Here is a 26,103-nt window from a genome sequence, read left to right as displayed (position 1 = left end):
CTTGGCACGCAACACACTGAAGGCCTATCGCACTGCTTGTTCAGTTCACTAGTATAACACCATAGGAAAAGAGAGGTATAGATATGTTTTTTTTTTTTTTTTCTCTGGTTGTTCCTGTCTGTTCCGAGTGGGAATATGAATGTGACTATGTACCTCTTTTTATTTTCTATCATGATAATTCCTCTTTGTTGCTTTGGATATAAAAATAAAAATAAAGAATATGAAAAAGAATATGCTAATAGACCTTTTGTAGAGAGGTAAAGACAAAGACCAGTAATTTCTCATATTAACCATATTTTTTAGGATGTCTGCTTGCGCAGCCCAAAACCAGGAACTTCAACGTAAGGTTCTGCAGCTGGAGAAACATAATATGTAAGTAACTATCTGATAACATTTCACATGGCCTTATGGATTAACTGCCCTTTGTAACCAGTTCTAATGCTGCGTACACACGACCGTTTTTCGCGATGTGATTAAATGTCATTAAAAACGTCCGTGTGTGGGCTCCAGAGCATTTTTCGCGACATTAAAAATGGGCATTAAAAATTAAGAACATGCTCTAAAAAAAAATTTGCACGTTTTTAACGTCGTAAAAAATGGTCGTGTGTAGGCTTTAACGACGTGAAAATAACGCGCATGCTCAGAATCAAGTTATGAGATGGGAGCGCTTGTTCTGGTAAAACTAGCGTTCGTAATGGAGATAGCACATTCATCACGCTGTAACAGACTAAAAAGCACGAAGACTGAAAAGCGCGAATCAGCAAAAGCAGCCCCAAGGGTGGCGCCATCCGAATGGAACTTCCCCTTTATAGTGCCATCGTACGTGTTGTACGTCACCGCGCTTTGCTAGAGCATTTTTTTCACGATCGTGTGTAGGCAAGGCAGGCATAACAATAATCGGGTTGAAAAAAACATTGGCCCAGATTCAGTAAGCAATTGCGCCTGCGTAACCATAGTTACGCAGCGCAATTGCTGACTTGCGCCGGCGTAACGAGTTCTCCTGAGTCAGAGAACTCGTTACGCCGACTGCAGCCTAAAATCTGCGTGGCATAAGGCTCTTATGCTACGCAGATTTTAGGCTGCATTCTTGCGATGACCGCTAGGGGGCGTTCCCATTGTGGTCAGCGTATAGTATGCAAATTGCATACTTACGCCGATTCACAACATTGCGCAAGCCCTGCGTACGCAAATTACGTAGTTTGCATATGTCGGGTTTCGCGTAAGGTTGCACATCCTAATAGCAGGCGCAGGCAATGCTATAGGATACCTGTCGTTCCCGCGTCGCGACGTTCGAAATTTACGTGATTTGCGTAAGTGATTCGTGAATGGCGCTGGACGCCATTCACGTTCACTTTGAAGCAAATGACGTCCTTGCGACGTCATTTGCCGCAATGCACGTCGGGAAAGTTTCCCGACGGAGCATGCGCTCTACGCTCGGCGCGGGAGCGCTCCTAATTTAAATGATTCCCGCCCCCTACGGGATCATTTACATTAGGCGCCCTTACGCAGGGCAATTTTAAAGAGCGCACACGCAATTTACGGAGCTGCTGCTCCGTGAATTGCGCGCAGCGCAGATAATTTGCGGGGGTGCAGGGCAAAAACGCTGCCCTGTGCCTCCGTAAAAAAGGGGCAAATCGTACCTGAATCTGGGCCATTGTTTTTTCTAGACCATTAAAAATGGTCGTGTGTACGCGGCATTAGGCTGGATTCTCACCTATGCATTTTTAGTGCTTTTTGCATTTTGCAGATTAGCACCACAGAACGTGTTCCATAGGAAACCATGTTAAATGGACTGTAGTGCAAAACTGCAAAAAGCACTAAAACTGCATAGGTGTGAATCCAGCCTAAAAGTGGATCATCTGTTGGTTTACTTTTCTGAACTTCCTGCCCTAGTAACTGTTGACTTTTTTCAATGAGAATTAGCCTAGGTTTACACTAACAGTGGGGTTAAAATTGTGCGAGTTCAGCTAAACTCGCACAATTTCATTCCTGCATGTCAGTCTGACTGCGGGGGCGATTTCAGAGACATCTGTGCGGGTTCCTGCACAGATGTCTATACAAATCGCACCCCAAAGTTGCCAAAAGTAGTACAGAAACTACTTTTGGGAATCAAATGCGGCATCACACCAATTCGGACGGTGCCATTTCCAGCAATAGCATGTCATGTTAATGTCAAATCGCATGCCAAATCGCTGCAAGGTGAAATACATATGTAGCACCTTAGGTAGGTAGGTAGGTTGCTAGAGTGTTTTTTTTTTTTACAGCCAGCGCAGGTAAATTTAGGCAGGCCTAGCTGGAGGCCTTTTTGTTTTTGATCTGGGGACTGGGGAGTGGTTTAGTGTAGCAGCAGGAGACTGACATGTACTTCATCTCTCTGGCAACTCCTCTGTTTCTGGAAAAGAGGCAGGGCAGAGGATGGGAGTGGCAAGGAGTGTATCTGGGAGCCCTGACCACTGCCCAACTACGATTGGCAGGGGGCATCCATGGTCAGCCTGTTGTGGGAGGAGTTGTCGGGTGGAAGAACTGAGTAATGTAGTATTAGACTGTTGTGGCCTTTGAGGGAACCCCCTTTCTGGGGGGGGACCTTGGGTCTGGAGCTCAGGAGTTGGGAGGGAGCCTCTCTCTACACGGTCATTGAGAGGTGTCCTGAACGGGAGCAGGAAGAGGACACTGGGGAGCACTGCCAGGCAAGTCATTCAGGAGGGAGCCATTCCAGGGTCGTTGAATGAGAAGCACAGTGAGAAGCTCTGGGAGGAACATGCCAGGATTGGATGTGAAGCTAGAGGGAGAGACTTTGGTGTCATTGAAGTCAAGTTGCTGCAGCAAAGAGGGTTGGCAGGATTTGCACCAGAATTTATGGGATCAGTTGTCCGCCAAGTTTCAATTAGCACAAGTGTCCTTTTCCATCATTATTTGGTTGCTACACCAAAGAGGACTGTAGACCCCTTGCCAGCAAATGGCTATTATTGAACTGTTGGGACTTATTCAGAGTGAGACCTAACCATGTGCTACTGGTGACAGGAATCTAGGATTGTACCATAGAGAAAGCAAAGTGATGCTGGAGGAGTGTGGTGCTCTAGAGACTGTCAATATAGATTCAACTATATTGAAGCTATATTGAATCTACAGATCTACAGTGGAACCTTGGATTACAAGCATAATCAGTTCCAGGAGAAGGCTTGTAATCCAAAGCACTCGCATATCAAAGCGAGTTTCCCCATAAAAGTCAATAAAAACAAAAATAATTCTTCCACATTGACTTCTATGGCATGCAATACCGCATGTGGCCATGGGTGTGGGGGGGGGGGGGTGCTGGAGAGACTCGGAAATACTCGGAGACCATTCTGCTGCATTCAGAAGCCCTCAGAAAGGCTCAGAAACACTCGGGAATTGAGTATTTCCGAACGTCTCTGATCGGCTCCAGCGCCCTCGCACCTCTGGCCAAATGCTGTACTGCACACCGCAGATGCTTGAATCTTGCTCATTTTGCGAGACAACATCGCAAATCGAGTCAGGATTTTTTTTTTAAATTGCTCACATTGCGAAACTCTCGTTAATCGCGTTACTCGCAATCCAAGGTTTCACTGTATATATGGGGCAGATGAGCAGGGGGTTCAGTGTTGGGCCAGATGATAAAGGGGTTACAGTGCTGGGAATGATGAGCAGGGGGTTCAGTGTTGGGACAGATGAGCAGGGGGTTACAACTGTGGGACAGAGGAGCAGGGTGTACAGAGGAGAAAGGAGGTACATTGGTGAAACACAGGAGCAGGGGGTTACAGTGATGGGGCAGAAGAGCAGGGGGAACAGAGGTATGGGAGGTACAGTCATGGGGCAGGTGAGAAAGGGGGTTACAGGGGTGGGGCAGATGAGCAGATAAGCTCAGTGTTAGGACAGATGAGAAGATTGTTCAGTGATGGAGCAGATGTGCATGGAGGTACAGTAGTGGGGCAGATGAGAAAGAGGAACATTGGTGGAGCAGGTGAGCAGAGGGTTCAAACAAGCGAGATTCATTATTTGGGCATCCCTGTGCCTTTTCCCTATCCAAGTTTTAATCCTCAGAATAAAATAACAAAAAAAAACAAGCTAAAGGACTGTTCATTGACTGGCAAAGTGTGTCTGAAGTGAACGCCTGGCCAAGCAGGGTGACGTGTGGAACTACTACAAGCAGCGACCCCACAGGGGCAGCGCTACACAAACGTATATGGGAATTGTTTCACCTGACAAAACTATTTGTATTTCTGTCCATCCAGTCATGAGATTTACACAGATCTGCCACACAGCACAGTCCTGCTCCATAGCTGCCAGCCTGATCATTTATTGATGCAGTTTAACTTTCTTTCACTTGTGGTCAGAATCTTCACTTAGAAATACAATACCCTAACTACCAAGGCTTTAGGTGTGCCTTGGCCTAGCTGGTCAGTTAGGGTGACCACGTGTCCCGGATTGCCCGGGACAGTCCCGCATTTTGCAGGTCTGTCCCAGGTCCCGGGCACCTTCATTCCAGGACAATACAGTGTCCCGGAATGAAGCTGACAAAGCCACCCCCCCTCCCTCCCCTTTATATATTGCCCCAAAAAAGGTCACCACATCGCCGCTTTACTCACCGAAAGCACTTGTCCTAGCCGGGTATGTCTGGAGAGGCACAATCCCCACCCCCTGCTTGTGATTGGAGAAATCATAAACCCCATCTCTTGTGTCTAATCACAGCAGTGCAGTGTAAAGCGAGTGTTGAAACAAGGTAAAACGATCTCAGCCAGTCAGGACAAGTGGTGTCAGTAAGTAAAGTGGCAATGCCCCTTTTGGGGGCGTGATCGGTTCTTCTGGGCAGCACAAGCTGATTTTTGGGAAGGGTGTCCCTGAATGGGCGTTTGGGAATGTGGTCACCCTATGGTCAGTACGCCTGAAAAAGGGCATATCCTGAATGTATGAATATGAAGAAATGTGCGAGAAGTATGAGAAATATGTGGGTGGGAACCAAGAATAAGAGCCGACGCAGGATCAGCCAGAGGAGGAGGGATAAATACCACTCATGCTCCTCCCGCAAATACAGGCTAGCCTCCGGCCAGCCTTCTTACTTGTGGTCAGAATCTTCACTTGGAAATACGATACCCTAACTACCGAGGCCTGAGGTGTGCCTTGGCCTAGCTGATCAGTACGCCTGAAAGAGGGCAAAAAGACACAAAAGTAGGTATGATAAGAAAGCTTGAAGAAGGGTAGGTAACAATCCGTCTAGTAGAGTAGCGCACGCCTGGATGGCTTCAGTGTATGGATCCGGTTTGAATCAGCTAAGACAGGCAGAAACCAGCGTTCAATGAAAATGATAAAAAGAAGGGACCACTTTCTTTGGAACCTGCGGAACTGCCCAGAACCAAATGAATGTCCTTGTGAATTATCAAGCCTAATTATCGAGAAAACAAAGGCATGGAATAAACTGCTGGTGGTGAGAGGTTACGTGGGGGGGAAGGGGGCAAGGCCTGAACCAATGAGACCCTGCAACATAATTGCAAAGACCAAACACCTCCAACCAGACATCAGTCAAGTAGCACTGAAATTCCCACACCATCTGGCCAGACTGTCTAGACTGGTATGGGGAAGTATGAAAGAGTAAGCTGCAAAAATGGACGCAATGACAGGAATTAGCAGGGATTCGAAGTGCTGGTCTGATGTACCTGACCTGTTCTCCAGGCAACATCCCAATAAATACTGGCACCGAGAATCTAACCCAGCACAATAAAGACCTTACCTGGACCCCCCCCCCCCCCCCAGCGGGCCGACAAAAGAGTGCCTGGCAAAGGTGTCAAAGCCAGGACTGTCTCTGACCGAAGGGTAACACAGCGGCAAATGACACTGGTGCTGCATCTAGCCCTACCAGCAGGCTGATGGAAGAAGCTCCAAAGCATGGTAAAACAGCTTGATGGCCAATACACCCCCCCTAACTGCAGAAAGTGCTGAAAACGTCAATTCCAAGACACGTACTTTGATGGAAAAAAATTCCACAGGAAAAAGGCAACCAAAATTTAACAACTCTGTTGGAAACTTGCCACCGGACACCCTGGTGGACCGAACTGCCCTCTACAGAACGAAGGTGAAGAACCAGACCAAGCAACCCTTGAACAATACTGCTGATAGTGATTTGATGACAATGAAAGCATGACTGTCCGTTGACGCCAAGGTACTACCTACGGATGTCACTGATGCCATAATGCTGCGGCCCGTGTGCAGACCAGAAAATACATCCGGCATGGGCTGCCTAAAGCCCGGGGATGAGAGATTCCAACTCATCCCCTGACAAGGAACATTGTTTGCTCAGACAAAATGACCCAGAAGGTTTTGACAAGACTGATGAACAAAAGGGATGCAAACCTTGCCTGTAGGAAAATACAGGAAAAGCAGGAGCTGGGGGTGCGCTAACACCCCACCTCTGACCGAGCAAGTCTCGATCACCTCCATGCTGTCCTGCCATCATAACAGGCCGTGGAGAGCATGTATGATTCTGTGAAAGAATAATACCCAAACCTATAACATGCTGTTGTATGGGAGTAGCTGAATTTAAAAATGGAAACAATCCGAAGAGTATCGCCTAACTGGCCGGAAAAGGAAACCTCTATGACTAAGCTTTGCCATGCTGTGTTTGAGCATGGACCAACTCCTGACGATGGAGTGCTGTCATGCCCCAAACCCCCACGGGTTGAAGGGATGAACGAGAATGACATTGCCGAAACCCAAAGAAACACAAACTAGAGAAAATGACAACCGACAACCAGACATGAGAACACCACGCCTGTGAACCGACCTGGTGTGAGGACGTAAGCAGTAATGACCAGACATCGCGTGAATGAACCTGATGATGGCTCCCCCCACAGAGTATGTGGTAAGTGAGCCTAAGTAACCTGCAGCACGGACACAGGTAATTAAACGTAACACTCAGGGCCGGTGTACCCACAGACCATGGTGGGTAGTACAGGTGTAATGAAATGGACATGCACGTATGACCAACCAAGAGTAAGAGCCAACACAGGATCAGCCAGAGGAGGGATAAATACAGCTCAGATTCTTCCCACAAATACAGGCTAGTCTCCGGCCAGCCTTCTTACTTATGGTTTTCATCACCATGCCCACCCAGCATAGGCGTGCGCAAGGGGTGTGCCAGGTGTGCCTGGGCACACCCTAATTCCCTCTACTGCTCAAGCTTTCCCCCATGTTGCGCCCCCACATGTTTCAGGATGGAGGGTGGGGAAGGGGCCAATCAATATGTCATTGACCGGCCCCTTCCTTTTCCAAATGAACACAATGAACACTCACTGTGTTCAATCATAATTGAAGCATAGTAAACTGTGTTTACTATGCTTCAGTTTGTAAATGACCAGGAAGCCACTCAGCACATGGCATTTCCCATTCAATCACTGTCCAGTGCAGCTGAGGCTGCAGAGGAAATCATGTGTGTTTGAGCTTTGGGGTGCACACCATAATGCATTAGGCTGCGCACACTTATGCCACCCAGTGGCTGGACAGTGAAGGGAGAAGTAGCATACTGATGAGTTCTTCTCTCTGTGGCTCTGCCCTCTCCTTTTATCAATCTGATTTTCTTCTTGTGCTGCATCTCCCACTTCCAATGTGAGGTCTGCTGTACAGGTACTTTAGTTGGTTGATACCAGGTCAAATTATGGTACTTACACTACTTGCATTTTAAAAAAGGATGAAGAAAATGTTTCAGAGCTGCATTAACCTGTTTGTTTTTTTTTAACTGCATGGAGTTCAGTTTAACCACTTAAGACCTGGACCTTTAGGCAGCTAAAGGACCCGGCCAGGTTTTGCGATTCGGCACTGCGTCGCTTTAACAGACAATTGCGCGGTCGTGCGACGTGGCTCCCAAACAAAGTTGGCGTCCTTTTTTTAGGACCATTGTCATTTTCACAGCAAAAAATGCATTTAAAATGCATTGTTTACTGTTAAAATGACAATTGCAGTTTGGGAGTTAACCACAAGGGGGCGCTGAAGGGGTTATGTATGACCTAATATGTGTTTCTAACTGTAGGGGGGTGTGGCTGTAGGTGTGACGTCATCGATTGTGAATCCCTATAAAAGGGATCACACGATCGATGACGCCTCCACAGTGAAGAACGGGGATGCTGTGTTTACACACAGCTCTCCCCGTTCTTCAGCTCCGGGGACCGATCGCGGGACTCCAGCGGTGATCGGGTCCGTGGGTCCCGCGTTCCCGGTCACGAAGCTTCGGACTGGGTCATGGGGGTGCACGCCCGCGACCCACGGCTGGGTACTAGCACAGGACGTACCTGTACGTGCATGTACCCAGCCGTGCCATTCTGCCGACGTAAATGTTCAGGAGGCGGTCCTTAAGTGGTTAACCACTTAACCCCCGGACCATATTGCTGCCCAAAGACCAGAGTACTTTTTTCCCACAAATAGAGCTTTCTTTTGGTGGTATTTGATCACCTCTGCGGTTTTTAGTTTTTGCGCTATAAACAAAAATAGAGAGACAATTTTGAAAAAAAATGAATATTTTTTACATTTTGCTATAATAAATATCCCCCAAAAATATATAAAAAAACATTTTTTTTCCTCAGTTTAGGCCGATACGTTTTCTTCTACATATTTTTCGTAAAAAAAAATCGTAATAAGCGTTTATTGATTGGTTTGCGCAAAAGTTATAGCGTTTACAAAATAGGGGGTATTTTTATGTCATTTTTATTATATTTTTTTTACTAGTAATGGCGGCGATCAGCGATTTTTTTTTCGGTATTGCGACACTATGGCGGACACTTCGGACACTTTTGACACATTTTTGGGACCATTGGCATTTTTATAGCGATCAGTGCTATAAAAATGCATTGGATTACTATAAAAAATGCCACTGGCAGTGAAGGGATTAACACTAGGGGGCGGGGAAGGGGTTAAGTATGCCTGGGTGTGTTCTTACTGTGGGGGGGGGGGGTGGCCTCACTAGGGGAAACACTGATCCTCGGTTCATACTGACAGGACCGGGAGCTGTGTGTTTACACACACAGCTCCCGGTCCCCGCTCTGTAACGAGCGATCACGTGTGCCCGGCGGCGATCGCGCCCGCCGGGCACACGCACGGGAGTCGGGGCGAGCGGGGGGTGCGCGCGCCCCTAGTGGCGGCTGGGAGAGAGGACATTATACTACGTGCTCTCGCCCAGCCGAGCCAACTTGCCGACGTATAACGGCGGTGGGCGGTTGGCTAGTGGTTAAAGAATACTATAAAAATTAACACAGTAATCGCTTATTAAAGCTTAAAATGTATGGAAATGGTCAGTTCTTCTGAATGTTTATTGCTGATAATACAAAGCATAAGGCTAGGTTTCCACTATTGTGACCTGAAAATTGCACAATTTTGCCGTGATTTTGATGTGACTTGAAACAATGCCTGTGTATTCTTGAGGTCTAGTCGTATCAAGTTGCATCAAAGTGGGACCAAAGTAGTGCAGGGACTACTTTGAAGTTGCTGCAATTTGAAGTCGCACAGATATGAACGGTACTCATTGGAAATCATGGGGTACGACCTGTCATGCGACTTTGCAGTCCCAAGTTGCATGACAAGTCACACTAGTGGAAATTGAGCCTAAGTCTGTTCAAATTACCAAAGTTCTATTCTAAACAAATGATTACAATCATGTGGGTCCCATGGTTCCTGGTAGGTCAGTACTCAAGGTGTCGGCGCAGTAAAGCACAATAAATGTGTTTTGAATTTTAAAGAAAATGCCCAAAACTGAGATTTCCTTTTAAAAAAGAGAACACTCCAAGAAAATTTGCATTTTGTAGTGTGGCAAAGAAAAAACCTAGTATACGATATGAATTTTAAACATATTTATAATCTCTAATTTCTCTAACTACATAGGTCCCTCCTTGAACAACTACGGAAACTGCAGGCCTTGGTCTCCCATTCTGCAGGAAAGGCAACTCAGACAAGCACCTGTGTAGCAGTAAGTACTAACTAAGTTTGTTCTTCAAAAGTTTCTATAATTCTAGCTTTTATTATTCTATTGCAGGGGTAGGCAACCCCCGCCACTGGTGCCGCAAACAGCATGCCAAGCCTCAAGCCTCATCAGCAGAGCAGCACAGGGAAGTGTCAGTGAGACACAAATGCATTCCAATTTCAGAGTTCCCCACACTGCACCTGCAATGAGGGGGAGGCACTGTGCCCCCACACATTGTAAAAGATGGGAAACATTGCAGGAAGTGGGGCAGGAGAGCAGGGGAAACAGTGGCGGGGCAGGAGAGCAGGTGGGACAGTGGTGGGGTAGAAGAGCAGAGGGAACATAGGTGAGGCAAAAGAGCAGAGGGGTACAGAGGTGAGACAGATGTGCAGGAGGTACATTGGTTGGCAGAGAAAGCGGGTTACAGTGGTGTGGCAGATGACAAGATGGGTTCAGTGTTAGGACAGATGAGAAGGTGATTCTATAGTGAGACAGAAGAGCGTGGCAATACGACGGTGGAGCAGATCTGCAGGGAGGTCCAGTGGTGAGGCAGATGAGAAAAGGGGTACATTGATGGGGCAGATGAGCAGGGGGGTTACAGTGATGGGACAGAATAGCATGGGGGTACAGTGGTGGGGCAGATGTGCAGGAAGTACAGTGGTGGGAGGGATAAGAAGGGGTTCAGCAGTGGGACAGAAAAGCAGGGGGGTACAGTGATGGGGCAGATGGGTAGGGGGGTTTTGTGTTGGGCCAGATGAGAAGGGGGTTACAGTGGTGGGAAATATGAGCAGGGGTGGTTCAGTGTTGGTGCAGAGGAGAAAGTAGGTACATTGGTGGGACAGATGAGCAGGGGGGTTACAGTAGTGGGGGCAGAAGAGCAGGGGAATAGATGTGGGACAGATGTGTAGGAGGAACAGTCGTCGGACAGTTAAGAAAGGGGGTTACAGTGGTGGGGCAGATGAGAACATACGTTCAGTGTTAGGACAGAGGAGAAGATGGTTCAGTGATGGAGCAGATGTTCATGGAGGTACAGTGGTGGGGCAGATTAGAAAGGGGGAACATTGGTGGAACAGAAGAGCAGGGTGGTACAGTGGTGGGGCAGATGAGCAGGGGGTAAAAAGGTGGGGCAGATGTGCAGGATTGTACAGTGGTGGGGCAGATGTGCAGGGGGTTACAGTGGTGGGGCAAATGAGAAAGGTGGTACATTGGTGGGGCAGATGAGCAGTTTGGTACAGTGGTGGGGAAGATGTATAGGGGGTTACAGTGGTGGAGCAGATTTGCAGGAGGATAGTGATCTGAGGTGTGAAGGTGCATGAATTGGGGCTCATCTGAGGTGTGGAGTTGCAGGAATTGGGGCTGATATGAGGTGTGAGAGTGCAGGATGTTAATCTCTAACCCCTAGTTTATAGCATTTTCTTTATAAAAAAAAATCTTATTTTTTTGTTATAAAATCGGCACGCTCAATTTCTTTGAAAACATTTTTCGGCACACTGTGTTCAAAAGGTTGCCTACCCCTGTCTATTGTCTTTAGAAGGAATCTTTCCACAAAAAAATTTCATAAGGGATATATATCTATACATAAATATATAGCTATAGATACATATATTTGTTAAGAGATACACATATACATATTTTCTAAAAAAAACTTTGGACAGTTGGCACATCAAATGTATAAAAATAATGCCCAAAACATGTTTACCCACTTTGCGTCCAGACCAATTTTTTGCTAGGAAATTACTTAAAACCACCAAACAGGTATATATTTTTTCGCCCCCAAGGTCGAGGCCAATTCCAGTCGGGCGGTTCAGGCCCACCTAGAACACGGGGATGAGGTGGACAATATGGTCCCCCGCCACCCCAGGGCCGTGGTTATGCTAATGACTTTGGTAACCAGTATAGGGATATTCGTGGCTTGTCTCAACCCAGAGGCCCAAATTATGGTCCACCCCAGACATATAGAGACAGGGAGGTGATCCATTATGCGGGTGACTATGAAGTTGACTACAATGTGTTAACCCACAACAGTTTTTTACCCCTGGGAAACGTGGTCAATCCTGAAGAGGATGATTACCGCTTACTGCCTGGGACTAATAACGCTGATGGTAGAAGTGGAGGACAGTATGATTTCAATTATGGTATTAGTCGTGAGGCAAACCAGATGGAGGGTTATGGCCAATCACATTGGGGTTTTCCCCCGGGGCCGGCCAAGGAATAAAAAGGGTGGTAGAACTAAAAGAGGAACTAGAGGGGGGTGGCGCACTCAGTCCAAAAAGACCAAGGATGTAGTGGGCACTGGCATCTTTAATTTGAGTGCGCACACCCTGACACAACCTGAATTGGCAGTCCTGGATAGGGGACTGAAATACGCTCCACCAAAAAATCTCAATAAATTCAATACATATATGGATATCCACAAATACGTTCGCAAACTCAATGTTCAGCGTTATATGGCCTCCAATCCTTTTAATCCATCTAGGACTGTTGCATATGGCTATGCCCATTCGGGCCTAGCTAATGCCTCAGTTTATAACCCGCCTGGCCATTTGCCCCGTCACTGAGGGTTTTTAGGGATCTAACACTAAAAGATTTAGATGCTATAAATATTAAACAGGTCAGAAATAAGCAAAACATTGAAAAGGGCATAGAATCTCTTTGTGCTAACAAAAATGTAGTTATTCGCCCCGCGGATAAGGGGGGGGGGGGGCATAGTTGTCCTAATAAAGCGGATTATATGCAAGAAATGCAACATATCTGGGGGATAAGGATACATACACCCTTCTGGCTTTGAACCCTGGGGACAAATATAAAGAGTCCTAGAAAAGATTATATCTAAAGGTTTTGATCTTAACATTCTGAACCAAAAGGAGAGATCCTTCTTTTTTTTTTTCTTTTTAAACCACGTCAGACTCAACCACAGCAAGAGACTTGCTCATGATTTCATTTATTCATAAATATTGTCTCTACTTCAGTTTCGCATCATTTGTGGTTATCTATATATACTGTTTTATATGTTTATCTTTTATCTTTACTTAATTTGCATTCGGAAAACAACCCAGCTGGTTTAATGACCAGCTGACGTTGCTAAAGCAAGAGCGTAGAAGAGCAGAAGCTGCGTGGAAAAGGTGCTCTTCAGATAAAAACCACACCATTTACAAGCTAATAACAAAGAAATATCACAAAGAAATCTTCACGGCCAAAAAAAAATCATTTCTCCAACATCATCGCAAATGCCCTTAACCGCCCCTGAGAACTCTTCAAGCTGGTCACTCAGACTATGAATCCTACTTGGTAAGAGGCCCCCAATTCTGATTCACAAGAATTTTGCAACGAATTATCGGATTATTTCATTAATAAAATTGAAAAAATCCGTGAAAGTATTCAGCAAAATGGAACCGTCACCAACTCCCCCCCCCCAAATCACAAACCTAATACCCACATAAATCCGCCGCAATCACCAAAATTCACTCTAAAACCCATTTCCATCAATGCCACCAAAAACATCATCGGGATTCTGCGTAATAGCACAGCACCCAATGATATCATCCCCACTAAACTGCTGAAAGAAAGTGCCGATATACTGGCACCAGCTATCACGCAGCTCATTAACCAATCATTCAAGGAGGGCATGGTGCCCACCTTGCTAAAACAAGGTACAATAAAACCAATTCTAAAAAAAACTACCCTCGACCCCAAAGACCCAAACAACCGGAGGCCCATAACAGCTCTAAATGTCTTCTCCAAGGTAATGGAGAAAGTAGTTGTACAACAGCTGCAACTGCAAGGTAGACACCCACAAATTACTCGATCCGTTCAATCAGGCTTTCCGTCCGGGTCACGGAACAGAAACGGCGCTGCTCAAAATATGGGGATGACGCTCTAGAGGTCGCAGACGAAGGAGAATCTTGTCTCCTTATACTGCTGGACCTAAGCGCGGCTTTTGACACTGTAGACCCGGACTACTACTGGCTGCCTAGTTGAAGTAGCCGGAGTCGCTGAAGGTGTTTTAACCCTGGTTCTCCTTCTTGGAAAACCGATCACAAATAGTGAAACTGGGGGTCTTTCAACTTCTGAAAAACGTACGGTGTCATGCGGAGTCCCTCAGGGATCTCCCTTATCGCCCGTAATTGTTTAATATCTATCTTCGCCCTCTCTTTGAAATCATCAGTAACCAGAAGTTACTTTACCACTCCTATGCAGATGACACACAACTGTATTTCCGCATCTGCAACAAAAAGGATCATTCTCTTGGACTAGAGAAATGCCTCACTCTAATAGATAACTGGATGACAAACAGTTATCTTAAACTCAATGGTTCGAAAACAGAACTTCTCCTGTTTCACGCTAACCGGAAAAATCACCCCGCGTCAACATGGACTCCCCCACCCATTCTGGGTAAAACTATCACCCCTAGCACCAAAGTCAAAAGTCTCGGAGTCATTTTCGATACCTACATGACAATGGATGCACGAATAGGGTCAGTAGTCAGCGGATCCCACCATCTGCTGCGCCTACTACGCAGACTCACGCCCTTTATCCCGAAAGAGGACATTGCAGTCGTGGTGGGGAACAATCATCAATTCCAGACTCGACTATGCATATGCCCTCTATCTTGGACTCCCCAAATACCAAATCACTCGTCTGCAAGTCGTTCAAAATACGGCCGCTCGACTAGTGACTGGGAAAAAAACATGGGAATCAATCTCACCTTCACTGAGATCCCTTCATTGGTTGCCAGTAAAAGACAGAATCACTTTCAAGGCACTCTGCCTAATACATAAGTGTATTCAAGGCAACGCCCCCCAATATCTATGCGAAAAAATAAAAGCCCATAACCCCCAATCGCATTCTGCGATCCACCAATCAAAAACCTTCTCCAGATACCCAAAGCCAGATACAAGTCCAAAGGGGATCGAAGATTTGCAGTCCAGGGACCTCGCCTGTGGAATGCACTACCAACCACCATCCGACTGGAGTCGGACCACTTGGCCTTCAGAAGAAAGATTAAAACCCATCTCTTCTGAGGTCAAGGGGTTCCTTACCCATGAAATGGATACAGCGCCCAGAGGCGATTCAGTTCGCATGTTTGCGCTTTACAAGTCTCTCTCTCTCTCTCTCTCTCTCCCTCTCTCTCTCTCTCTTAATTTCTCCTTTTTTTTTTTACCTTTTTTTTTTTTTTAACCTTTCATTTTTTTTCCTTCTTTCCTTTTCCCTTTTTTTCCTTCCCCCCCTCCCTCCCCAGTCCCCTAATGGTTTGTTCCTACCTCTCTATTCCTCTATTATATTCCCCAAATATTCCTCCGATGATTTAAGTCTTTCCACTGTCTCCATTTTTTTATTATGTTTATTGAGTTGGCCCAAGTCACAACTACATAGATATTCCATTCTGTTATAGTTTTCCACTCTTTCAAACCATTCTTTTATGTCAGTTTTTTTCACTTAGCCAATTTTTTGGTATTAGTCCTTTTGCGGCATTTATTAATGGTGGGATTAGTGTTTTCCTATATCTTATATTTGATTCTTTTGATTCATGGAACACACACGCTTGTATACTATTAACTATCTTTCTCCAGTTATTACTCCACAAATTCCTGAATTTCCTGCCAATATTCCTTTAACTTGGACAGTCCCACCAATATGTGTAGTTGTTCCAATCTGTCCACATTCTCTCCAACACAGTGGGCCTGATTTACTATGCTCTGTGCGCTGCGCTGGTTCATGCGTTAATTAGTACTCCGGTGGAGGCTTAATTGGGCGCATGAACCAGAGTAGCAGCCGGCGCATTGAAAGTAATATGTAAAGCCGCGCCAAACTCCCTATAGAAGTCTATGGGAGAAATCAAAAGTGTTCATTTTAAAGGCTAATCTGCAAGTTTTGTCCTAAAAAAGTGTTTGGGGACCTCAGTCCTGTCCAGGGAACATGTATCAATGATTTTTTTTATTTTTTAAAACGGCCGTTTTTTCGGGAGCAGTGAAATTAATAATTCTTAAAGTGAAACAATAAAAGTGAAATATTCCTTTAAATTTCGTACCAAGGGGGGGTGGTAAATGTCAGCATGTGAAATAGCGCAATTTTTCCCGCACTTAGAACTGCCCCTGCACAACATGACATTCAGAAGGAAAAAAGTAATTTAAAAATTCACTACGCGGCATAAATGAATTGTCGGCTCTGACAATTCTAAAGGGATTCATTCATAAAACAAAAAAAAAAAATGGGTAGGGGTTCCCCCCAAATAAAATTACCAGACCCTTCAGGGTCTGAATGGATATTAAGGGGAACCCCGCCGTAAAAACCAAAAAAAAAAAAAGACGTGCGGTTTCCCGGCAAATATCCATTCCAGGCCCTTCAGGTCTGGTGTGGATTTTAAGGGGAACTCCACCCCAAATTAAAAAAAAGAAAATTGGCGTGGAGTCCCCCTAAAAATCCACCCCAGACCCTTATTCCGAGCAGCGTTGACCTGGCCGGCCGCAGAAAAGAGGGTGGGGACAGAGTGCGGGCCCCCCCCCCTCTCCTGAACCGCACCAGGCCACATGCCCTCAACATGGGGGAGGATGTCCCCATGTTGATGGGGACAAGGGCCTCATCCCCACAACCCTTGCCCGGTGGTTGTGGGGGTCTGCGGGCGGGGGGCTTATCAGAATCTGGAAGACCCCCTTTAACAAAGGGGACCCCAGATCCTGGCCCCCCCTATGTGAAATGGTAATGGGGTACATTTGTACCTCTACCATTTCACCCCAAAAAAAAATGTCAAAAGTGTTAAAAATTACAGTAGCCGGTTTTTGACAAATCTTTAATAAAATCTCTTTTCTTCTTTCTTCGGGTTTCTTCCGCTGCTTCTTTCTTGGGTCTTCTCGTCCACATCTTGCCCGACGTGTTCTTCTATCTTCTCCGTCTGTCCTTCAGCCTTCTGGTCCCGCATCTTGCCCGGTGTCATCTCCTGTTTTCTTCTCGGTCCGCCAGCCTCCTCGTCCGCATCTTGTGTCTTCTCCTGGACCCAGCGTTTGAATTTGATTTGGCCGCCGTGTTCCCGCGCCTGGGGCCCGCCCCCCTCTGACGCCACAAGGTAAACTCCTTAGAAGGTCATGTGCGTCAGAGGGGGGCGGGGTCACAGAGCGTCACACAGCGGGGGAATTCAATTTCAATCGCGCCGCCCGGAGAAGAAGATGCCGCTGATCTGCCGTGCTGGTTCCAGGTATCACGGAAGTTCCAGCGCATGCGCGAACTGAGGCGCAGAGATGGTTCCAGCCATCGGGAAAGTTCCGTCAAGCACTGCGCAGGTGCAAACTTGCTGACGGAAATCCCCGAACGGCGGCCGGCATCCAGGGCGACGTGGACTTAGAGGAAAGTGGCCAGTCGGCCTCACGTCCTCGCTGCGCTCGGACGGCTCGCTTCGCTCGCTCGGCCTCCTGGCTCTTTTTTTAACATCCTCCAATCCACGGGGATGTTAAAGAATGAGCCTGGATGCCGGGCGAGGTTCGGGGATTTCCGTCGGGAAGTTTGCGCCTGCGCAGTAAGTGGAGGAACTTCCCCCATAGGAGAACATTGAGGACAAGTCACCGCCGCTTCCAATTGAAGTTCCCGCCGTGTCACACTCATGTGACCCCGCCCCCCTCTGACGCACATGACCTTCTAAGGAGTTTACTTGTGGCGTCAGAGGGGGGCGGGTCCCAGGAGCGGGAACACGGCGGCCAAATCAAATTCAAACGCTGGGTCCGGAGAAGACACAAGATGCGGAGGAGGAGGCTGGCGGACCGAGAAGAAAACAGGAGAAGACACCGGGCAAGATGCGGGACCAGAAGGCTGAAGGACGGACGGAGAGGATAGAAGAACACGTCGGGCAAGATGTGGACGAGAAGACCCAAGAAAGAAGCAGCGGAAGAAACCCGAAGGAAAGAAGAAAAGAAGATTTTATTAAAAGATTTGTCAAAAACCGGCTACTGTCATTTTTAACACTTTTGACATATTTTTTGGGGTGAAATGGTAGAGGTACAATGTACCCCATTACCATTTCACATAGGGGGGGGGGGCAGGATCTGGGGGTCCCCTTTGTTAAAGGGGTCTTCCAGATTCTGATAAGCCCCCCGCCCGCAGACCCCCACAACCACCGGGCAAGGGTTGTGGGGATGAGGCCCTTGTCCCCATCAACATGGGGACATCCTCCCCATGTTGAGGGCATGTGGCCTGGTGCGGTTCAGGAGAGGGGGGGCCGCACTCTGTCCCCCCCTCTTTTCTGCGGCCGGCCAGGTCAACGTGCTCGGATAAGGGTCTGGTGTGGATTTTTAGGGGGACTCCACGTCATTTTTTTTTCAATTTGGGGTGGAGTTCCCCTTAAAATCCACACCAGACCTGAAGGGTCTGGTATGGATATTTGGGGGGACCCCACGCCATTTTTTTGGGGGTTTTTTTACGGCGGGGTTCCCTTAATATCCATTCCAGACCTGAAGGGCCTGGTAATTTAATTTGGAGGGACCCCCATTTTTTTTTTTTTTTTTTTATTATTTTTAATGAGCAATGACTGTATTCTTTATAGCCATGAGTACTTTAAACTTCCTTTTTTTTGTTTCACTTCAGAAATGACATCTTGTACAGGGACAGTTCTAAGCACGGGAAACATGCGTGTACCCCCCCTCCCCCCCCTGTCTGAAATTTAAAGGAATATTTCACTTTTATTATTTCACTTTAACCACTTCCATACCGCGCCTATTCTGGCACTTCTCTCCTTCATGTAAAAATTATATTTTGTTCCTGGGAAATTAATCAGGACCCCCAAACATTATATCTAATTTTTTAGCAGACACCCTAGGGAATAAAGTGGCGGTCATTTTTTATTTGATTTCCAACGGTATTTGCGGTCGCTGGTTCGAATCCAGCCCGTGACACCATCTGCATGGAGTTTGCATGTTCTCCCTGTGCCTGCGTGGGTTTCCTCCCACAATATAAAAACACGCTGTAAATCGGATCCGGTCTAAATAAGCCCTAATATGCAGTAGTATATTTAGGTTTTGTTCTGCCCTAGGCCTGACTACATATCTGCACCTCCTAATACATGGGTGCTCAACCTGTGGCTCTCCAGCTGTTGCAAAACTACAATTCCCATAATGCCTCAGCCTTTGGGAGACATGCTTGTACCTGTCAGCGGCTTGCAATGCCTCATGGGAATTGTAGTTCCGCAACAGCTGGAGAGCCACAGGTTGAGCACCCATGTGACCTAATAGAAAAATGACCCACCCCTTCCTGTCAAGGTCACACCCTGTTTTTGTATGACCCGCCCAGTAATTTTCAGGGGACCCACACACTAGTTCTGGGGGGGCACTGGATTCCCTTAACCACTTCCACACCAGGCACTTACGCACCTTCCCGCCCAAGCCAATTTTCAGCTTTCAGCACTGTCGCACTTTGAATGGCAATTGCGCGGTGATACAACACTGTACCCAAACAAAATTGGCGTCCTTTTTCCCCCACAAATAGAGCTTTCTTTTGTTGGTATTTGATCACCTCTGCGATTTTTTTTTTTGCGCAACAACTAAAAAAAAGACAGCAAATTTTGAAAAAAAAAAAAGTTTTTTTTTTTGTCTGTTAATTTTTTTGTAAATAAGTTTTTCTCTTTCAATTACGGGCACTGATATGGCGGCACTGATGGGCACCGATGAGATGGCACTGATGGACATCGATGAGGTAGTACCGACGGGCACAGATGAGGTGGCATTGATTGGCGGCGCTGGTATGCGGCACTGATGGGCACTCATGGGCGGCACAGATGGGCACTGATAGGTGGGCACTGTGCATGGATGGGCACTGTGGGGTGGCACTGATGGACACTGTGGGGTGGCACTGATGGACACTGTGGGGTGGCACTGATGGACACTGTGGGGTGGCACTGATTTTCCCAGGTTGCCAGTCAGTGCCCATTTGTGGGCACTGATTGGCATCTTTTTTCTTTTTTTTTAATGCTTTTTGTTTTGTTTTTTCCATATTTTTTTTGTTTTTTTGCCCACCCTGGTGGTCCAGGGTGGGCATCCCTGGTGGTCCAGTGTGGTCATCCGAGGGGGGGCTGCGCTGATAAACAATCAGCGCGAACGCCCCCTGTCAGGAGAGCCGCCGATCGGCTCTCCTATACTCGCGTCTGTCAGACGCGAGTGAGGAAGAGCCATCGATGGCTCTTCCTGTTTACATCGTGATCAGCCGTGATTGGACACGGCTGATCACGTGGTAAAGAGTCTCCGTCTCCGTGAGAGACTCTTTACCGAGATCGGAGATGCAGGGTGTCAGACTGACACCCCGCATCACCGATCGCTGCGCTGCGTGCCCCCACAGGCGCGCGCGGCATGAAATCCTGCAGGACGTCCTGTCAGGATTGTGTAACCACTTCCCGGACGTAAATCGGCCATAGGCTGGGCGGGAAGTGGTTAATTTGCATAGTTTTTCTTTCACTTCCTGTTTGGCTATGGGGCAGGAAGTGAAGGCAAATCTCCCCAATTGGACACAGATAATACAAAATAAACTGACAGGGCCTATAACCCTCCCTCACTCTATCCAAAATTAAAGAAAATAAAAAGTGTTGATTATAGTTCTAGTCAGGGGCGGACTGACCATTGAGTCACTCGGGCACTGCCCGAGAGCCCCATGCCACTAGGGGGCCCCATCCGGGTTGCCAGGCTCAGTAAAACCAGGGACAGTATGTAAAAATCTGTGTTTTTTTTAGATCTGTCCCCGATATGTCCGAAAATGACATGCTTTTAATGTGAATATCCCAAGATTTTAGCTGCCCGCCTCTGCACTACCTCCTGGCGTGGTGGCCATCTGTAAGCCAGAGGGGCCCCATCCTCTTCTATTGCCCGGGGGCCCCATGAGTTGTCAGTCCGCCCCTGGTTCTAGTTTAAGCACAAATTTCATAGAGTTTTATTGAGAGGCCTAAGAAAATATAACCATGCCAATAGGCCAGGATACAGCGTGGCTAATATGTATGAATGTGTGTGTTAGAGCACCCCACCCAATGTTAACTAAAAAATTATTAATTTGCAAATAAGTATTATCTGCTTATTTTTTGGGGATGTCTGCACCCCTGATAGTGAGAACATTTGTGAGGTGTCTTCACCCTTTCTAATTCAAATTCATTCACTTCCTGTCACATAGCCAAACAGGAAGTGAGGGTAAAACCTTACTAATATCTTTTATTGGGGACACAGAGATCAATCTAAATAGTTTCCCATTATGTAAATTGCACTCTAGCATTTTGCTGTGTACACCCCAAATTATTAGGGATCTTGGACTTTGGGGTCCATTTACTAAAGGCAAATCCACTTTGCACTACAAGTGCAAAGCAAGGAAGAAAACAAAACAACTTTGCTTCTACAGGATTGGATGTTAAATCCATCAGTGCTTCCTCTCTGATTTTCAGCAACTATGCTTGTACTGCAGAGTGGCTTTGCCTTTACTAAACCCCAAACTAAATAATCCTTTGGGGCAGGGATCCTCAAACTACGGCCCTCCAGCTGTTGTAGAACTACACATCCCATGATGCCTTGTAATGCACTGACATTCACAGACATGACTAGGCATGATGGGAATTGTAGTTCCTGAACAACTGGAGGCCGTAGTTTGAAGACCCATGATTTGGGGTGTACACAGCAGTGCTGGAGTGCAATTTGCTTAATGGGGACACTAGTTAGATTGACCTGTGTCCCCAAGAAAAGACACTGGTAGGGTTTTAACCTCACTTCCTGTCAGCTGTGTGACAGGAAGTGAAGCCATTTTTAAGAAAAGGGACACAAAGCTCAACAACAAAAAAAAAAAACACAAGCAGGGGTTCTAACACTCACTTGGCTTCCTCAAACACCCACAATTAAATAGGATTGCCTTGCGCTAGATTTAAGCACCAGTGCTGTAAATCAGCACTTCAAGCCTGTCCACCAATAGCAACCCCCCCCCCCAGGCCATGTTTGCAGGTTTCCTTCATCTTGCACATGAGCTTTAAAAGACAGTCTGGACAGCAATTCTTAAGAGATATCCACAAAAACATGTCCTGTCGGGGGTACTTGAGGGCTCGAGGACCCACTACAGTTAAAGAAAATACTTACCCAGTTTTTGTCTTTACAAGAATCATGGGGAATAAACATGCAAACATTTCATGATTACACACCAGGAAAGAAGCTTAGACAAAAATCCCACCATAATTTGTTAGGCCTAACCTAGTTCAGCTGCAAGCTGTCAAAATATGTTGCATGAAAAAGTAACAAAACAAACTTCAAAATTTTAAAGTAATTTTTATTGGTCAACAAAACAAGGAAAGAAAAAAAACAAACAACAACACAAACAAAAATACATTTCAAAACTCAAAATAAACAGATTAATAGTCGCAACATCTTCACAATTTTTTCATAAAATAAGGCAGCAGAGACAAATACATCAAAGTGAACATCATTTAAAATAACAAAAACCATTGGCAAAATAAAAACCCATGCAACAAACCACATTTGTGTTCCACAACAGCATTTCTGCTGCCCCTATGAGGGCAGCTGAGGACTGATCGATGCACGGTTTTTATAACATGTGCTAGTAATGAAGCAATTGAAATCACATGAACAAATTGCAGTCTCTAGTGTGGGTGAGCTTACACCTGGTTAATTAACCCAACCCACGCTCTCTGACCATCCAAGAGATTTTCACCTTTTAAAAAGAAAGGATTTTTTCTAAGTGTTTGAGCATGCTCAGTTCATCACACATGTAGGAACCAAGCTGCAATGGCATGAGTTTTTTTTTTTTTTCCCCCTGATCTCATGCTTTCCAGCCTGGCCTGGTCATTGACCAGCAATATGGTCCAGGGCTCAAGTGGTTAAAAATTAACAAAACACAAAAGTTAGCCCAATTTTTGGGGATAATGTGAAAGATGATGTTAGACCGAGTAAATAGATACCTTACATGTCACGCTTTACTATTGGAAACACTCCTGCAATGGGGCCAAAATTAATTCCGTGAATATCCCCATAGGCGACCTTTTTCTTTTTTTTCCAGGTTACCAGTTTATAGTTACAAAGAAGGTCTAGTGGAAAAAGTATTGCTCTCGCTCTAACGCACGCGTCAATACCTCACATGTGTGGTATGAACGATGTTTATATATGTGGGCGGGACTTGCGTAAGTCCCGCCCACATATGTAAAAAAAAATGTACTTTTTGCTATAGTAAATATCCCCAAAAATATATATTCTAAAAAAGAAAAAAACCCTCAGTTTAGGCCGATACGTATTCTACATCTTTTTGGTTCCAAAAAATCGCAAATAGCGTTTAGTGTTTGGTTTTGGCAAAAGTTATAGCGTCTACAAAATATTTTTTTTTTTGTTTTAACTAGTTATTGCGGCGATCGGCGATTTTTATTGGTACTGCGACATTATGGCGGACACATCGAACACTTTTTTGGAACCATTGGCATTTTTCTAGCGATCAGTGCTGTAAAAATGCATTGCTTACTCTAAAAATGCCACTGGCAGGGAAGGGGTTAACACTAGGTGCGAGGGAGGGGTTAAATATGTTCCCTGGGTGTGTTCTAACTGTAGGGGGGGGGGGGTGGGACTGACATGTGTAAATGACAGATCGCTGTTCATGAAGGGGAACTCCAGACCCCCAAAAAAAAAATAAGGTGGGTTCCCTCCAGGTGCATACCAGGCTCTTAGGCTTGGTCTGGAACATAAGGGGTTAAACCCGCGCAAAAAAAAAACAGCGTGGGGTCCCCCCCCAAGATCCAAACCAAGCCCTTATCCCAGGCACGCAGTCTGGTCAGACAGGAATGGGGGTGGGGACGAGCGAGCGCCCCCTCCCTCCTGAGCCATACCAGACCACATGCCCTCAACATGGGGGAGTGTGTGCTGTGGGGGAGGGGGGCACTTCCCCCCCACCCCAAAGCACTCTTGTCCCCATGTCGATAGGGACAAGAGCCTCTTCCCGACAACCCTGGCCGTTGGTTGTCGGGGTATGCGGGCGAAGGGCTTATCAGAATCTGAGAGGCCCCTTTAATAAAGGGGTCTCCAGATTCTGGCCCCCCACCCTATGTGAATGAGTATGGGGTACATTGTACCCCTACCCATTCACCTGGGGAAAAAAATGGAAAAAAATAATACACCACACACATTTAAAAATTAATTTATTAGTCAGCCGGGGGTCTTCTGCCGGGGCCCCCCACCACCACCCCATTAGGCCCCGGGCTTCGCCATCTTCTGCCGGAACCCCCTTCACCAGTGAGGCTCCTGCCTTTGGGGGAGGGTCCCGGGCTACTACGACGGTTTCTGCGGGGGGGGTGCACTGGCACCCCACCCCGTCTTCAGCGACGTAATTCACCGGGACCCCCTTCACCAGTGAGGCTCCTGCCTTTGGGGGAGGGTCCCGGGCTTCCACGACGGTTTCTGCAGGGGGGGGTGCACTGGCACCCCACCCCCGTCTTCAGCGACGTAATTCACCGGGACCCCCTTCACCAGTGAGGCTCCTGCCTTTGGGGCTTGTACGGTGTCTTCCGCCGGGGGGCGACACCCGCGGGCTTCTGCGATGCCTTCCGCTTCTGCCTGTCTCCTCCGCGGAGCACAGGGCTTGTCTCCGCTGTCTTCTCCCTTCTCTTCCATTCGATGTTGACACGACGAGGTCCGGCGCTGGAATGCCGTCTGAGCAGTGGGCATGGACTTATATAGGGCAATGCCACCATGTGACCTCAACCCATGTGACATCACATTCCCATCATGCCCAGGGAATGTGATGTCACATGGGTTGAGGTCACATGGTGGCATTACCCTATATAAGTCCATGCCCGCCGCTGACACTGCATGTCAGCGCGGAACCTCGTCGTGTCAACATCCAATGGAAGAGAAGGAAGAAGACAGCGGAGACAAGCCCTGTGCTCCCGGAGGAGACAGGCGGAAGAAGGAAGAGAGAAGAAAGAAGACGGAAGAAAGCCCTGGCTCCGCGGGGGAGCCAGGCAGAAGAGGGAGCAGAGAAGACAGAAGAGAAAAGACCGGGGAGTTGGCGCACCCCCGGCAGAAGACCAGAAAGACCGGAACCCTGGCGGAAGGCACCGGAAAGACCGGGGGATAGGCGCCATCCCCCGGCAGAAGACCCCGAAGTCCGGATGCCCCCCCCCTAATGTAAAAGAGCTTAAATGGGGTGGGGGCATCCGGCGGAAGGCTCCGGAGAGGACCGAGGGATGGCGCCCTCCCCCGGCAGAAATCACCGAAGCCCAGGGTCCCGGCGGAAGATCGGGAGAGAAGAAACCCCCCCTTGTAAGAGAGCTAAAGAAGAAAGGGGGGGCTCCGGAGCAGATTAATAAAATATTTTATTCTGTGTGGTGTTTTATTTTACTTTACATTTCCCCCAGGTGAATGGGTAGAGGTACGATGTACCCCATACTCATTCACATAGGGTGGGGGGCCGGCATCTAGGGGCCCCCTTATTAAAGGGAGCTCGCAGATTCCGATTAGCCCCGCCCGCATACCCCGACAACCAATGGCAAGGGTTGTCGGGAAGAGGCTCTTGTCCCTATCGACATGGGGGCAAGAGTGCTGTGGGGTGGGGGGGCAGTGCCCCCCTCCCCCACAGCACACACTCCCCCATGTTGAGGGCATGCGGTCTGGTACGGCTCAGGAGGGGGGGGGCGCTCGCTCGTCCCCGCCCCCATTCCTGTCCGGGCCAGACTGCATGCTTGGGATGAGGGCTTGGTTTGGATCTGGGGGGGACCCCCGCGCCGAATCGGCACGGGTTTAACCCCTCACGTTCCGGACCAAGCCTAAGAGCCTAATGTAGCCCTGGAGGGGGACCCGCGCCGATTTCAAGTTTGAAATTTGGCGCGGAGTTCCCCTTCAGGGCTGAAAACAGCTCGGAGATTCCCGTGCGCCGCGTCACGCAGGGCATTCACGGGTACGCCGCTTGGTATTTACCAAGATTTTCACGGCGTACTGACAAGGCGCACGGGAATCCCTGACTTTTCTCTCTGCGCATGCCCAGTATGCAAATGAACCTCCCGAGGTTCAGGCGCACTGTGCAAGCGTACGGGGATCTGTTTTCAAAAAACACTTTCCCTTTCAATTCGGCCCGCCAAACACTTCAAAACACATGTCACTTCACTTCCCCTGCATCCCCCCACCTCCCCCCCTAATAAACTCCCGCCCGAACCCCCG

At 47.4% G+C, this 26,103-nt stretch overlaps 1 protein-coding gene across 1 annotated transcript in view; it reads left to right on the top strand.

Moving 5' to 3' along the window:
- Positions 1-26,103, top strand: part of CREB3L3 (cAMP responsive element binding protein 3 like 3) — a 543,910-nt gene that overhangs the window by 414,489 nt on the left and 103,318 nt on the right. Inside the window, exons 6-7 of the mRNA XM_040322512.1 lie at positions 304-372; positions 9,877-9,961. Of these exons, the coding sequence (XP_040178446.1) occupies positions 304-372; positions 9,877-9,961 (154 nt within the window). The remainder of the gene's footprint in view (positions 1-303; positions 373-9,876; positions 9,962-26,103) is intronic.

Source organism: Rana temporaria, chromosome 1 (genome assembly GCF_905171775.1).
Source record: "Rana temporaria chromosome 1, aRanTem1.1, whole genome shotgun sequence".
Lineage (NCBI taxonomy): Eukaryota > Metazoa > Chordata > Amphibia > Anura > Ranidae > Rana > Rana temporaria.
Note: the sequence above shows the minus strand (reverse complement) of the source record. Positions and strands in the feature narration are given on the sequence as shown.